The following is a 15,334-nucleotide window of genomic DNA, read 5'->3' as shown; positions in this document are numbered from 1 at the left end:
TCCTTAAAGTTATCTGAAAAGTGACCTCAGTGCTCACTGTTTTTATATCTTCTGCACACGCTGCAGCCAAAGAGAAGAAAAAAGAAATGTTGCTCTGTGTCTTGAGTGCAGAGAAAGCAGCCTGCTGCTGTGTAGGTGAGGAGCTGAAGCCCAGTGATCCCCACCTCTCCCCGCTCACCTGCTTTCACTCCCGCATGGCTCCAAGTGTTGTGAAATGCATTGCTTGTTAAAAAGATGTTTGATTTGCCGCTGCCTTTATCGTATAGTTGCCACATTTCGACAATGCCGGTTAAATATGTGCGACATATACTGCTAAAGACGTGGGCCCCCATTTATCAGTGCATTATGGTAACAAATAATCCATTTTCTGTCACTGATCAGATTCAATATGGAGAAGTCAAGGAGGAAGGAAAAGATCTGTACTGTCAATTGTACTGTCAACTGTCGTTGTTGTCACAGAAGTGGAGGCAAAAGAAAACAGTAAATGGACTGCATTTCTATAGCTCTTTTCTAGTCTACAGACCACTCCAAATTAGGCTAAATTTTGGCAAGGGAAAAATGGCAGTACTCATTACTGGCTTGACCAACAAAAGGAAGAAGGTAGCAGTAAGCAGTAAATTCAACATCATGAGAAAGCAGAACAGTTGATGGGGAAATAAAAATAAAGTAGGGCTGTCAACTGATAATCTTTTTAAAAAATATATGATTAATCACAAGGTGTAGTCAAGGATCAGTCATGATTCATCGCTTTTTTGGGTGGACATAAAAATAAGAAACACATTTTTGAGTGGAAGGGGTCTTTTTTTTTTTTTTTTTTTTTTTTTTTTTGTTAAGAAATGTACCGGTGGCCTAAATCATCAGCTTACTTGCCAATGTCTAATGAACAAATTTGTCAAATATTCAATCATCTAAAATAGAATTATGAATGCACAACACACTTTCTTATATACACTATAACGTGTATATAAGAAATTACTAATATAAAGTCATCCTTTTTCCTTTACAATCTGCTTATTTGATTCATTATCCCCTCTCCATTTAGTGGATTTTTCTTTATAGTTTGCTAAGTTTGCCCCCTCTCCATTGTGGATTCATTAACAATTCTAACAATTCCACCACAAGATGTTGTGTACACATGGTCAGGGCTGTGCTTAAATTTACACACTTTCTCAAATAGAGGTACAAATTAATAAACACCACATATGGTGTAGAAATAATCATATGCATGGTTTAAACACATATCTGTGTACACAGTTGATAAATGAGAATCTCCAGAAGTGGCAGCTTTTTGATAGAGGGGATCTCAGAATTTTCTCAACTCATAGAAACATGGAAAACATAAAAATCACTGAGACTGGAGTTAGTCATTTTAAGACATTCTCAGACCTCAGCTTCAGGTCACAGACAATAGACAGAACGACATCATTCCTCGCACTACAAGTCTTAAAGGACCATCCCAGTGATTTTCCATGTTTAGCGCAATATCTACAAAATCTATATACTTCACATTTCTGCCAATATTTTCCCAAAGCATGTAGTTGTGTTTTAGAACTCCAATATCATTTTGCTACCATTTTTCCAGTCATTGGTTTCCATTCTTTCCTCTTCGACATGCAAATGAACTTTCAGAGACTTCAGCCTTTCTTCAGCTGTAGTAAAGTCGTCCACATTAGTTTTCCTAAAAGCAGCAGCACTGTTGTGTGGATGACTTGAAATTGGGCAGAGTGGTAATGACTCTTAGCCACAGAAGCAGGATATTATAAGGTGCTGTTTCAACCAAAAACTCAACTTTGAAAATCAGTGATTTTGATTTTGTCACAGCAAATCTTTAGTACCCCACATGATGGGGCATGTAAATGATATTAAATGGGCCAAACATTCAAAATCAATGGTGTGGTCTTTTTAATGTCTCAGGACTAGGGTTGTGACAATACCAGGAATTCAGTAGTCGATACCAATACCAGTGAATTTCCACGATTCGTGATACCTGTTTTGACACCATGGGGGGAAAAAAATGAAAATAAAAAAAATCCCATTTACTTAAGCATGCACTCATTTTTTATTAAAATCTGTTGAACATTCAAGTATTGCCGTTTGTAGTACTTGTATGTATGCATGTATGCACTTTTGCATATTGGGTTTTGTGAATTTATTATCCCCTGAGCATCTGCCTCAAACACAAAATCCTTCCATACATGATTCTTGCTCTGTTAGCGCACACTTGAACAAACGGAAATTTTATGTCCACTGCCCCTGTCAGTTCTGGAAGAATGTTCTGGTACCAACAGTACCTATGGTGCCGTGAAAACAGGCACCATCATATTTTTGGACTGTTGGCATCGATTTGGTACCCAAGTATCAGTTCTCATGACATCCCTACTCAGGACAAACTTTGTCCCTACAAACTTTGTCCCTACTCAGGACAAAGTTTGTCCTGAGTAGGGACAAAGTCTACAGTCCACGACAACTGGACATCAAACTAAACTACTTCAGACTAAACTCCTGCAGATAAAATGGCTTTTTCATTAATTTCCTGTAATTTTACATCTTTGCATGAGGAAAGATGTTCTCTGCTAATTAAGGGACCAATGACCATCTGAAAAGTACACATTTGGGAAAATGCAAATAGATTTAAGGCAAAAAAAAAAAAGGCGAGTCTTGATATAATTTACTTTTTAATATTTTTTCCCTTTGCTTTAGTGTTTTCATTTCCTTTATGTACTTTTTAGACAGTCCCTTAGGCGTGAGTAATGGATTTTCTTACCATAGACAACAGCGCAAGGCGACTTTCATAAAACATCCTGCATTATCATAGGCGAGGCAACAAATTTGCATGCAACTAGCTGCTTGTTTAATGTTGACATCCCCACTTAAAGATATTTGCTTGCAAAGTGTGAATATAGGGTGCAATATCCAACTTTCCAACAGTTTGAGGGAACGTTATGTTCTTATCTGAGGCAGTTGTGTCTGATAACCAATTCTACTGAACTTTGACAAAGTTTTTCCTGAGACCTGAAGCGTCTTAGTGTGAGGAACGATACTGTTTTGTCTGTCTGAGTTGGAGGTCTTAGAATGTCCTAACGTTCACTGTACTCAGATTTCCACACGACAACAGTATATGGTTTGTTGCCCACCAATAACAACCTGCTCTGTGGCATGCTTTCCCTCTGTTGCATGATCCCTGCTAGCAGGCTGCTCATGTAAGAACTAATTTGCCCACAGAGGACAGCACGTGTCCCACGATGGCAGTTCATGAAATGCCCTCACTTGACACTGTTGTGTTTTGTCAGGATCTGTCTAAGGAGGCGAGCTGTGCTGTCATGTAAGTTACTCCCTCCTCCACGTCCCACTGACCTCCGTCTGTACCTGGAAAACCTGGAGCGTTTGTGGTCCTGGAGGAAGTTGGTCTCCTGCTGCCATATGGATCCACTGCTCATATACCAATCAGCATTACTGTCTGAGACCCAAACCAAGCGCATGAAATTTGTTTTTCACTTCATCTGTGAAGTTGGTTGCCTCATATTCAGTAGGACTTCTCATTCAGCAAATACATTTTGCTTTGCTTTTTGTGTTTGATAGGGCATTGAAGTAGAGTACACCATTCTAGCTGTTACTTTCCGCTGGGACCATAGGGCTGTTGGCTGCTGTCTTTGTTTCCCAAAATTCAAAGTCACTCAGTATTTTTACACCTTTTGTGGGGTCACAAGATAGTTTTACTCAAACTTTTCCAACAGACTGCACCTCATAGTTGCTCTAGTTTTTTGTACCAGTAAAAAGAGCTCAACACTCAGTTGGAAATTGACAGTGGTTTCAAAAAACAGTTGTAAAGTTATAGAACTTTTACCACAAGATTTTACTGAAATTTCTCATTGAATGTGAATAGTACTCCATTTGAACAACATTGGTTATGGCGGTTATATTTCTTGTCCTCCTCCTGTAATGGGTTTTCCATCACTTTGGTCGAAAACAGTATGCAGCAGTGGATGACGTGGTTTCTTTAGTATTATTGCAATTTTTATGCCAACTTGAAGACAATAGTTAAATTTTGCCTTGACTTATCCAATTTAAATGGGTATGTGGGAATGTAGAGGCACTGAAGCCTCAGTTGAAGTTAACCTATACAAATAAATTGTTTCCATAATAAAGTTTCCTAAACAAGTACAATTAGTACAACTTGGTTATTTTTTTCTTTACAGTACAAGCGCTTTTCACCTGCAGTCACCAGAACTGCAAAGTCACAGCAGATTGTTTTCATTTGGTGGAAACCTCATTCCACGTGAAGCAGCTGATGCACAGGATCGTCACAAAAAAATTGGCTTCTTTCTCAGAAAATATTGATTGTCAGTGTGTACTGATCTGAAGTAAACCAGGTTCCAAGGCTAACTGTTTGAAAAACCTCACAGGGGTTTTTTCAGGGGACAGTCTTCTGACTTGGGAAAAGTGTCACATGATCTCGCATCAGTTCTTCACAGTGATATGTTTTTTGGCCTTTGCCCCTTTTTTAAAGGTAGTTTCTCAAAGTCAGAGACCATTTTCTTCTTTGGTCTCATTACTTGATTCATAAAACAAGCTTGGAAAAGAAAAAAAAAAAAAAGACAATTTAAATGCTGGTGTAATTTACTTTTCACTGAGCAGTCCTCTACTTGTCCTAGCTCTTTCCTGTTCTTTAAAAAAACAAAGGAATCCTCCGTCAGCTGCCATAACACCTGTGGATGAAGAAGTGTGCTGCAAACCCAAAAGCACTTTTCCTCTTCATTGCTGCCTCCGTCCCTGGTTTGAGGTGTCTACAGTGTTGTAGATTGTGGATTACACCATGGTCTCTTTGTTGGTGGTCTTGCTGAGGAAGTTTATGGAGAGGGTCTGGTGGTTTTGTGTGCTGTGTACTGGCAGTGGAATCTGCAGTCTCACTCTCTGATCTGTCTGCTTCCATGTCCTGAAAAGATGCATATGATAGCGCAGAGACACCTGAAAAACAATATTAATAATTTTAGTATCTGCCACCCAGTATTGTTTTAAAAAGTAAAATTACATTGTCACTTAAAAATTTAAAAATATGCAGCTACTATTAATAAACAGAAAATCCTGTTCATTATTTAAAAAAAAATCATTTAAAATATCATTTAGAATGATAATGAGTACTATAGTCACACCAGTCCTTATGGGAATATTACAGTAATTCCTCAGGAGATACAAAGTATACCAAGGTCTCTATTAGTTCACTACTGAGCACCACAGACCCTAAATCTGTATTGAAATATTATTTAGTGGACAGTGGACACTATATTGATTTGTTATGCATCCATAGAAAAAAAATAAGTGAAAATGTACTGTTTGGAACCATATTGCTAAGGAAGCATATTTTAACAAGTTATCACATTTAATGTACTTTTCACATCATGACACAACCAACATATCTCATAATAACAAACTTTTTGTTATGCCAGTTTATCGCATTGTAACATTCAATGTTTACCGTTACATCCCATGAGTATGTGATGTTTGGTGTGAGACTAATACATGTATATGTATGTGTGTGTACAGGAAATTTCTGGGAAAATGTTAGTTATAATGTGACAGTATCCTGTTATAATGAGAAAAGTTTCTCATTATAAACAGATACTGAGCTATTTTTTTCCCCAGTGGCAGTAGTACACTGGTGTAATTGGTTAAATGTATTTCATTTATGCTATACATATGAAGACATACAAACTATTTCTTCACTGGCTATCTATTGAGTGGTGTGGTAAACTCCTTATATAAACAATGCAACAGGTCAGGAATCAGTGGAATCACTTACCACAGTCCAGAAAATGTATATGGTGAAGAGGGCCAGGGTGAGAACCAGGAGTCCCAGTGCTTCCATGCCATTGGTGTAGTAGAGGTCCATAGCTCCCTGAACACACAGCCATCCAGAGAGGCTGGCCAGGGGCGTGATGAACAGGAAACACACTGCATCACCGCAGAGCGTCCTCCTCTGGTGCTGCATGGACGGAGAGCACAACCACTGGAAGAGGAGGCACATGGAGGGGGGTTAACAACACATAGAACATCAATGTAGTTCAACCAAAATTATTGAGTGTTAACCCTATGAGGGCTTGTGTGTCTGTGGAGCTAATGTGACTTTGGTATTATTTATTTCATATGGTATCATAGTATAATAATAATAATAATAATCCATTTTATTTACAGGCGCCTTTCTAAACACTCAAGGTCACCGTACAATAGCAGCAACAGTCAAACAATCAATCCACAGTAAGTTCCTATAATATTCCAGTAGAGGCTCTTGGCAAAATATAAATATCAAACTGCAAGCCTCTGCATCCTGTCTGCTGCTACAAAGGTAATTAAAAGGCTTTATGAAAGGGGCTACAGTGTTAAAAACATGACCAGCACACACTGACCACATCATGTTTTTAACAGGTAAGGTGGCACTCAGTAGAGTGCAGACCTCCACCATCTCTATGCAAATATTAAACTTTTCTCAACTCTTACTTTTTATGCTTTCAAGTGAAGGTATAAGAAAACATCAGAAAGGCAGAAAAAAAAATGGACAAAACAACAGAATATTTGTTTACACTCTTTGGATAGTCCCATACAGATGTTCAACAGAATGGAGGCTGATATACAAGTTAAATATCAGCAACACTTCTGTAGTATAATAAGTCATAAATTATATTTCAGCAACATACTGATCAACAGTTGGTCTATTGGCATTCTGTTTTACATGTTTGTTGAATTTAAGCAAACATGGAGGCCTCGTTGACATTAATGCTTGAGGCCTGCTGCATTATTATGAAATCCACCAAAGTTCTGGGCAAACTGAACTCTGGATGCCCAGAATGCTGTGGGTGGGGTGAGGGCTTTTTTTATACGTGCCCACAGGGCTGAGGTTACACTGCTGGCTGGATATGGGCTTTCTTGGACGTGCCCACTTGGTGCAGGTTAACTATCTGGTTGGGTGAGGACTTGCGTCTCTTTTAGCAAATGGGCAACGGGCCAGGTTTTATAACCAGTCACAAGTCAGTATTAATATTCTATTGAACTCTTGTTATATTTGAGGAACAATATATTGAGCAAATCCAAATGCCATGTAGCATGTGGGCCCATAACCTCTATACAACACTGCATGTGAGCGTCAACGTGCCCCATTTTGGATGACGTCATATTTTCCAGCGGTTCCAGATTAGTCATCATTACCCAATCACCAGATTCTTTACATTAAGTGCAAATTAAGTTGCAACAGAAAGCTTTTTAGTGCGTTTCGGACAGGCTCATTCACTGACTGATCCAAAGTGAGTCTTTTCCATGCAGTTTCATTTTGGACTAATTAATCTACTGAAGTATGATCTTAGCTGCTGGCAGTAAACACACCCATTCAACATTTAGATATTTTCTCACTACCCCTAATCCTCCCTTTGGATCCCAGTGTACTGCGCAGGTGTCACTTGAGTATATGTACACATGTCATTGTGATTGTGTGTGTGTGCGTACGTGCATGTGTGTGTGTGGGCATATTCTTAGGTCCACTTAGCTAGCTCTAGATAGGTCCTCCTTTTGTCTCCAGAACAGCCTGAATCGAGGTCTGGATTTATCAGTGCTGGACACATTCTAAAATGGATAGTGTACTGTGTGAATGTGAGTGTGTGTGTGTGTGTGTGTGTGTGTGTGTGTGCGTGTGTGTGTGTGTGCAGGCCTATGTGAGCGCATGTACTTGTGCATTTGTGCATGTATGTGCATGCGTCCAGTGTTTTGTGACAGCAGGCTTAAGATGTTCATTGTGTAGCTTAACTTGGAGTGGCACATGGCCTTTAATCAGCAGATTACTGGAGCTGGCTACACATGCAGCAGGAAGAAGAGGAGGAGGAGGAGGAGCCCACTAATATAGATGCCTGTCCTGTCCTGTGCAGAGCAGTACTGGAAGGAAACACTATCTAATCTGGCTCTCAAGCTAAGTGGCTTTAGGGGTAAAAGCAGTCCAGTTAACAGCAACAGGCTGTCCAACGTGAAGGCAGCAAGTGGCCGAGCGACTCCTCCCACTGGACGTGATGTGTGCTCTCTCATTGATGAAAAAAAGAGGGGATCTTTGGTAAAGCACTCAGTAAACCTTTGGAGTTGCCCAAATACTCACTGAAAAATATTCCTAGTTAATAATCAAAGGAATGTCTCAATCATGTTAAGTGAGTATATGATGACCTCACACAGCATTACAATAGCAAGCAGGCAGGTGCTTCATTCTCATTTCAAAGTTCATCAGCAGTGTGGCCTGATGACCTTGCTACTTTGCAAACAGGTGTACAGTTGCAGACATTACCAAGTGGTCTGTTATTTTCTTTTGTGCAGTCAGTACAAAAGAGAAGTGGGGTGGCGTCCCCACCCCCCACACCATGTGGTCGTCCCCTACCTCTGTGAATGGCTTTGGCAGGCGTTCCAGTGCAAACTGGTGATGGCAGAGCTCACAGTGGCTGCTGTTGGAGGCGGTGAGCCAGTGCTCCAGGCAGGCTCGGTGCACCATGGCCAGGGTGCCAGAGCACTCACAGGGGGACAACAGCTCCTCGAGGCCCCCGCCCTCGTGGCAGATCCGACAAAATGGCTCCTCACTGCACAGACTAGAACACAGGGGATAATAGTTCTTTTAAAGGATGATGTAAGTGTGTGTGTGTATGTTCCTTGCAACAAAGAATACCACAACAAAGTACTTTGTTGTGGTATTCCTACAGGAGGGCTTGCCGGACATTTTCATGTACCTCAGAAACTACACATCCCCAATTAATTTAGTACCAGGGACTCCATAATGGAAGATTTTTGTTTTGTAATTAGCTAAATTTATCTTTATATTTTTGTAATTTGAGATTTTTAAGCTTTTATATTTTGTAGATCTTTGTGGAGTATGTTGTTTGAAAATTATAAATGCTGGTGATGTCATGTAGGCCCTCAACTATGCTCAAAACTGAATATAATGTATAATTCAAAAGTCTCCATGCTTTTTACAGCATCTTAAAAAAGATGTGGCAAAAATCCAAAGCACTAAGATCTGTAGATGAAATAGAATCATTAAAAAGTTGTAGCACCTGTTGTGGACACCTGTGGCTACTGAACCTTCTGATGAATCTTACTTGCTGTGATATCCTGATGAAGGTAGGAATGCTAAAACATGTTGGTGGGTGAAATAAATTTAAATAAATAATACATTGTGTATGAAAAGGAGTGTGAGGCCTTCTTATGTTTGATCTACTATTGCACGTTAGTTTAAACTGTCCATGGAGAAAACCTCAGGGAGAACCTGCAGGACCCCAGACCACATTTTTAGAATCGCAGTCCTGTGGCGCTTAATCTATCACAGGACAATCCGTTTCTGTAGCAATGCATGACATCACGTCCAAGCTCAATCCATTCATGGGCTGATTGTTAAATATTCAAACTGTGATGAGTTCAGATTCAAAATTGGGGTCCAGTTTCTTGAAATCTGTAAATAGTGTGTTCCCATGTCCCAAATACTGTTGTCTCTTCAAACAAAGTGCATAGTCAAAGAGTTAGCTGCAACCCAAGCCACTCTCATCCCAGGTCAAATACTGAGGCTTTGTCACACCCCTTCAGCGTCTGACACTGATGCCACAGGCACCCTTTGGTGTCTGTATGAGCTGCACTTGTTTTTAGCACGTGTCAGTGTCACATGGTTAGGATTAGGCACCAAAAATCACTTGGTTAAAGTTAGGAAAACATCAGTTTAAGCAGCAAAATGGTGTTGCTTCACCAAAACTGAGACATGTTGCTTCCGCTTGAGAGGGAAAACAATGAACATGAAAGATCTGTGTGTATTAAGCCCACCCAACATGGACTTTCTCTCTCCTTACACCACGTGATGTCCCCTGACCTCCTCCTCTACACCCTCCACATCATTTTGACATGTTCATTTGTCAACTGCTAGGCCTCTGGGGTCAGATCTTGGAGAGAACCATAGGCGGTTCTAGGGGGTGGCAGGGGGTGGCAGCTGCCCCCCTAGAAAAATGCCTTGCCACCCTAGTTGCCACCCCAATTTCAGACAATTTATTTATTTATTTTTTTAATTGTGGCTGTTCGGAAACTCACTGTTACGAGACTCAAATGTCCGAGTGCAAGTAAATGCAGCAAAAGATGACACTCCTACTATTTAAGGGATTGATAAATAAATAAATAAATGAATAAATAAATAAATATTTCTAATGCCACCTTTTGGTTTTCTATTCAATGCTTTACTCATGTACCACAATAATAGAATGTTTTTGAGTTAAAATATCCTCATTTGGGGGTTTTCCAAGCAAATATTGATATATGGGATCGTTTGGTATTAATTAGCATATATATTTCTGCCACCCCTTAAAATCTCCATGCCACCCTCTTGCCACCCCATGAATATTTGTCTAGATCCGCCCCTGGAGAGAACATACATTTTCCATGTAGTTAATACATTCAGGCCAACACATTTTGAGTGATGGGACAACAACACAAACACTTAACAAAACTAATATCTTCAAATCAGTTTTTTTGTGTGGTTTTAATGCTGTGACCTACTGTACTTGGAAATTCCAAAATAAAACAAAACAAAATCCCAGCAGTGTGGGGCCACGCCCAGTGTATGCTAATCATCAGATTTTCATGATAAAACTTTTTTTTTTGTCAGTGATTGACAGCTGGCTGAGGTCTAACATCTGTGCCGCTGGTTTTTGCTCAACATTTCACCATCAAAGTTGCTACAATGTTGTATGGTAGCTGATAGCTTACTGCACTGGTCATCACCAAGTAATGAGCATATGAGGCACACTGTAATGTTGTTATGGTTGTGAGGATGTTGTAGTGCTTATTACTGCTGTGAACATCCCCTGGATCCCATTTAGATCACAGCTCGGAGCGACTGATCTCTCCAGCTTCAGTGGAACACAGCATAGGCACTTCTCATGTCAGATGCTCGGCTCAGGACTGAACCCAGCCACATAAGGACTGAAGGCCTTTGCACACCAAGTCCGTATTTTTTGTATGCGTTTTTTTAATCTGTCATCCGATAAAAATCATTACGCACAGAAACCTTGCACATTGAGTCCGATGTGTTGTATTATTCTATTTGTTGCCAAATTCACAATGCGAGACAAAAAGGAAACATTGGAATTATTAAATCCTGTGAAGCTGTCAAGAGCAGCAAGGAGCTTGACAGACGATTCAAATTGTGCCAAGTGCCCACCGGGTGATCACCAGAGAAACTGAATAGGTTCATCTGGTGATCAGCCTTTCCAGATCCAGTTGTGCGTAATGGTTGAGTTGCCTCATGGCCCAGTTTGTGCACACAGTGTTTACACCTTCTTGAGAGTATTAAATTGTTCCATTAATTTATTAAGCTTGTTGCAAAAAAAAACTCAAAAAAATGTAACCTGTTCTGAAGACTTTGATAATGGACAAAAGTGTTGGAGTGTAAACGTGATTGACACAAAATGAGGGCGTATTTATTTTGATTTTTGGATGAAAATTACGGACTTGGTGCACAGAGGCCTTCAGCCTTGACACGTGGTGCATGCTCTACCAGGTGAGCCACCAGGCGCCCATAGGTGGCTCTTTTTAATTAGACGAAATGCACCTTTTGTACAAACCTAACAGCCCACCCGTTGCCCAGCTGTTGGACTGTGGACTGTTGGACTCCCTCACAGTCTGCTGCCTGTAGCATGTTGCTAACAATTTAGTGCAATGTCAGGGACAGGGATCCTTCAACCTCAGTCAGGTAATTAAGAAAGTGAAAGCATTATGCTCCACAGTATGTGTCTTTTTTTTATTTGGCTGTTGTTAGTGTTCAGTAAGTAAGTAAATCATTTCTATAGCACTTTTTGCAGACATGAGTCACAAAGTGCTTCACAAGAGCATTGTAAAACATACAGAGAAAATAGCTTTAAAAAATGGACAGGCATGGTGCCCCTGTAGCTCACTGGATAAGAGCGTTAAGGCTCATTAAAGCTGATCGCAGTGTCCTGGGTTCAAATCTGACCTCAGGCCATTTGCTGTGCTCTCTCCCCTGCCTTTCCCGTGTCTCTCTCTACTGTCACTATCAAAATAAAGTAGAAATGCCAAATAAAAATCATTTAAAAAAAATAAATAAATAAAATAACAGCCACCTGAGGCATGTATAAAAAAGTTCAGCAACTAAAAACATAGTTCATATGAAAAGCACAGTACATAAAAATAATACAAAATGTGCATAAAATACATATAAAAATACACAATAAATAGATAAATGCAAACTTTGTGTTTACAGATTACACAACTGCCTGTCTAAATAGCTGTGTCTTTAGCTGCCTTTTCAAAGAGCCCACAGAATCAGCAGGGCGTGCAGAGCTCAGTCCCCCAAACTCTTGAGGTGAGTGCATGGGACTGACAGCAGATTTAATGTGTTAGGTCTATAAGAGGGTGCGCCAGTAAACAAGGCTGTAGTTCAGTCAGATGTGCAGGAGCCTGTGTGTGCAGAGCTCTATCAGATAGACGGAGCATCATGTATACCTGTCACTGATGTGTGTCGGTTCTACAGAGGCGCTCTCCTCAGGATGGTCCATTACTTCCTGGTTGCAGCTGTTTCGCTCCTCCTCCAGCCCCTCCTCAGGCATTAATTTCACTTCCCCTGCTGGGCTGGGCACCCAGGGGCCCATGAGGGGCTGCTCTGTTGTCATATCTGCAATATAAGGGGCCATTCACTCATGTCAGGAGCATCACCCCTATTGGCAGACACAGGGAGACAGGTGGGAACTGGATTTCAGAGTCTGATGTAGATAGACTTGCTTTATGTGGTTACTCACAACTCAGTGCACTTTGAACCCTTTTAAAGGAAGGATCCTTGATGTAAAAATAAATTAATCAATAAATATTTCTATAACACAATAGCTCAGGGAACATCCAAAGAAAAAGACATGACAGTGGTGAACATATTTGATTGACAGGCGATCTCTGGGAAGTGCCTGCCCAGTTATTAGAAAACACTGTTGTCATTTGACGTCTCTGCAAACCAACACACCCTTTGAAATGTGATGATTTCAAGTACGTGATGTAATATAAAGCCAACAAGCAAATATTAATAACTTAAATGTTGATATGCAGGGTATTTTTGGTTCAGACATGTTGACATTTCAACATATGTGTTGGTTCGCTGGAACGTAAAATGGCAGCATTTTATTCTAGCAACTGGGTTGGAAGTGCACTGCAAAAACACCACAGACACTTACCTTTTATTTTCTTTCTAAATTAAAAGTGTAACATAAAAAAGTTTCAGAAAACATAATAAATTAAATAGTTGATTATTTGCTATATTGTTACAACAAGAAGGACAAAGTCCAGTTACCGGTTACCTGTTTTTACCATCATCGACTAGTATAATAATGTAAATTGTATTTTATTTGTTTTATTATATTTCTACTTTGTTTACACACAACTTGTGCTTCACAAGGATCGAAATTGACACCAGAAACGGCAAAAAGAAATGTAGCACTTTTTTTTTTTTTTTTTTTTAACAATGTACATTCATTAACAAATTTAAAGCCAAAAATACAAAACTTGCAAACCAGTTCACAAATAAGTTTATGGAGTGTGAATATACATAAATTATGCAAATGGACACGTTTGTGTGGAAATGTATGTTTAAAAAATAGCCTTTATATGCAAATCATGAGATTTTAACAAAAACTGTAGTAGTTCTACTGTATGCATTTTTACATATCTACATTAGAGTGCGGATTGGATCGCATATTTTTGTCTAACCACATATTTTATCCAAGTCCAACCCCAACCCAACAGGCATTCTTCTCTGTTTTTTTTTTTTTTTTTTTTTTTTTTTTTTTTGGTGTCCAAACCGGAAGTTGGTGTCCAAACATGAGGTTTTGCTTGTCCACCATCGCTAGGTTAGCTTTACCGCCTTAAATAGCCTTTGTGTTGCCTTCAGTGTCATGACTGAACAGATCATAGGTCCATCATTGCTATCCATTTCACTCTAACTTCCGAACCCGGCCCACCCTGTTGGGTCTCATCAGGCTCAGGTAGGGTATCCGCGCTCTAATCTACAAGCCAGTTTACCTTTTTCAAGATTACATATTCAAATGTCTCTCCATGTATGGTGTCTAACAGTTGTTCTGCCTCCTTATGAAACTGTTTGATCTGTATATGTCTGCTTCTTCCTGCTTGCTGTCACTCTGGATGGATGATCTGTGATTATATGAATGGCTGTCAAACCCTCTGGAACCCTCACTTCTCTGTTGGAGCAGGACGCGTGTTGAAGGCCACCTGACCCTGATCTTAGCAGACGTGTACTGGAGCTGCTGCTGTCTTGGTTCAGACAGGTTTCTTGAGGCAGAATATTGTTTGGTATAGCAACTTAATTTCATGCATACTGTATATCAAGATTCAGACTCATAGGACGATAATCTGTTAATGTTCTAAATGTCACTGTCTTGTCTTTTACTGATTTTAATAGTGTTCTTTTTTTAACACCACTAACATATTATGTCTTTTGTCATTAATTTCCTATATATTTCCTATATTCTATTGAAATATGTGATATTGTGTGAGTGTTATAATGCCACTAAATGCCTTATCTTATCTTAAACTGATTTTAATTGTCTCTCTTTTACCACCACTAACTTATTGTCTTTTTTAGTTGATTTCCTATTTATATTCTCTTTACATTAAATTTGATAATGTTCTAAATGTCACTAAATATCTTGTCCTTTCTGTTTTTGTTCTTTTTAACACTACTAACTTAGGTCTTTTTTGCTACTCATCTTTTTTGTAGTTGATTTTCTGTCTTATCTTATCTTATCTTATCTTATCTTATCTTATCTTATAATTTACTGGTGTTCCCCTCCTCACTTTTACATGACTGAAAAAAGACAGTGCTACTGCTTAACAGTTATGCAAAGCCCAAGCCCCACAGTGAAAGACACATACCTCAAAATAACACCTACCTGAAAGACAGCAGGTCACCTGTTGTGATATACTTTGCATGACTTGCAGACCCTGTTACTGATAAGTTCCTATTTATGCCGTCCATGCACCCACAAGCAGTGACACATGAATCACAACATTAAAGTGTTTGCAGAGCCTATCACATGCCAGCCTCATGCAAGCCAATCCCACAGCCTATAAGGTGGAAGACAGCAGATATTCCCCACAAAGAACATCACCCGACCAGCCAAAACAGTATCAGCAGTAGTCTTACCATGTGCTTGTTATCCACCAATACTCAGATGTGTCACGATAGCTTCCCTTAGGATGAAAACCAGCACTTTCTCGAGGTGTTTATCGGAGAGAGGCAGTTAGGAGGTGTTCCTCCTCCTAA

General features: G+C 39.7%; 2 protein-coding genes across 5 annotated transcripts in view; one reads left to right on the top strand and one right to left on the bottom strand.

The window, feature by feature from the left end:
- Positions 1-4,159, top strand: part of lmnl3 (lamin L3) — an 18,103-nt gene extending 13,944 nt beyond the window's left edge. Inside the window, exon 12 of the mRNA XM_030048150.1 lies at positions 3,291-4,159. Coding sequence (XP_029904010.1) covers positions 3,291-3,326 — 36 coding nt within the window. The 3' untranslated portion in view covers positions 3,327-4,159. The remainder of the gene's footprint in view (positions 1-3,290) is intronic.
- On the bottom strand, positions 4,039-15,334 carry LOC115356866 (E3 ubiquitin-protein ligase MARCH3). 4 transcript variants are annotated; one of them, XM_030048152.1, is made up of 6 exons: positions 15,215-15,334; positions 14,074-14,202; positions 12,514-12,725; positions 8,402-8,606; positions 5,798-6,004; positions 4,039-4,965 (listed from the first exon to the last, which is right to left on the bottom strand). In XM_030048152.1, exons 3-6 carry the CDS (start codon positions 12,699-12,701, stop codon positions 4,807-4,809), a joined length of 759 nt encoding a protein of 252 aa, XP_029904012.1. In that variant the 5' UTR covers positions 12,702-12,725; positions 14,074-14,202; positions 15,215-15,334; the 3' UTR covers positions 4,039-4,806. The 4 variants fall into 4 exon arrangements, with proteins under 4 accessions (XP_029904012.1, XP_029904015.1, XP_029904011.1 ...); XM_030048155.1 differs by having other exon boundaries at positions 12,514-12,682; XM_030048151.1 differs by lacking the exon at positions 14,074-14,202.

Source organism: Myripristis murdjan, chromosome 3, assembly GCF_902150065.1.
Source record: "Myripristis murdjan chromosome 3, fMyrMur1.1, whole genome shotgun sequence".
Taxonomy (NCBI): Eukaryota; Metazoa; Chordata; class Actinopteri; order Holocentriformes; family Holocentridae; genus Myripristis; species Myripristis murdjan.
The sequence above is the reverse complement of the archived record's forward strand: the minus strand, read 5'-3'. Positions and strand labels throughout refer to the sequence as shown.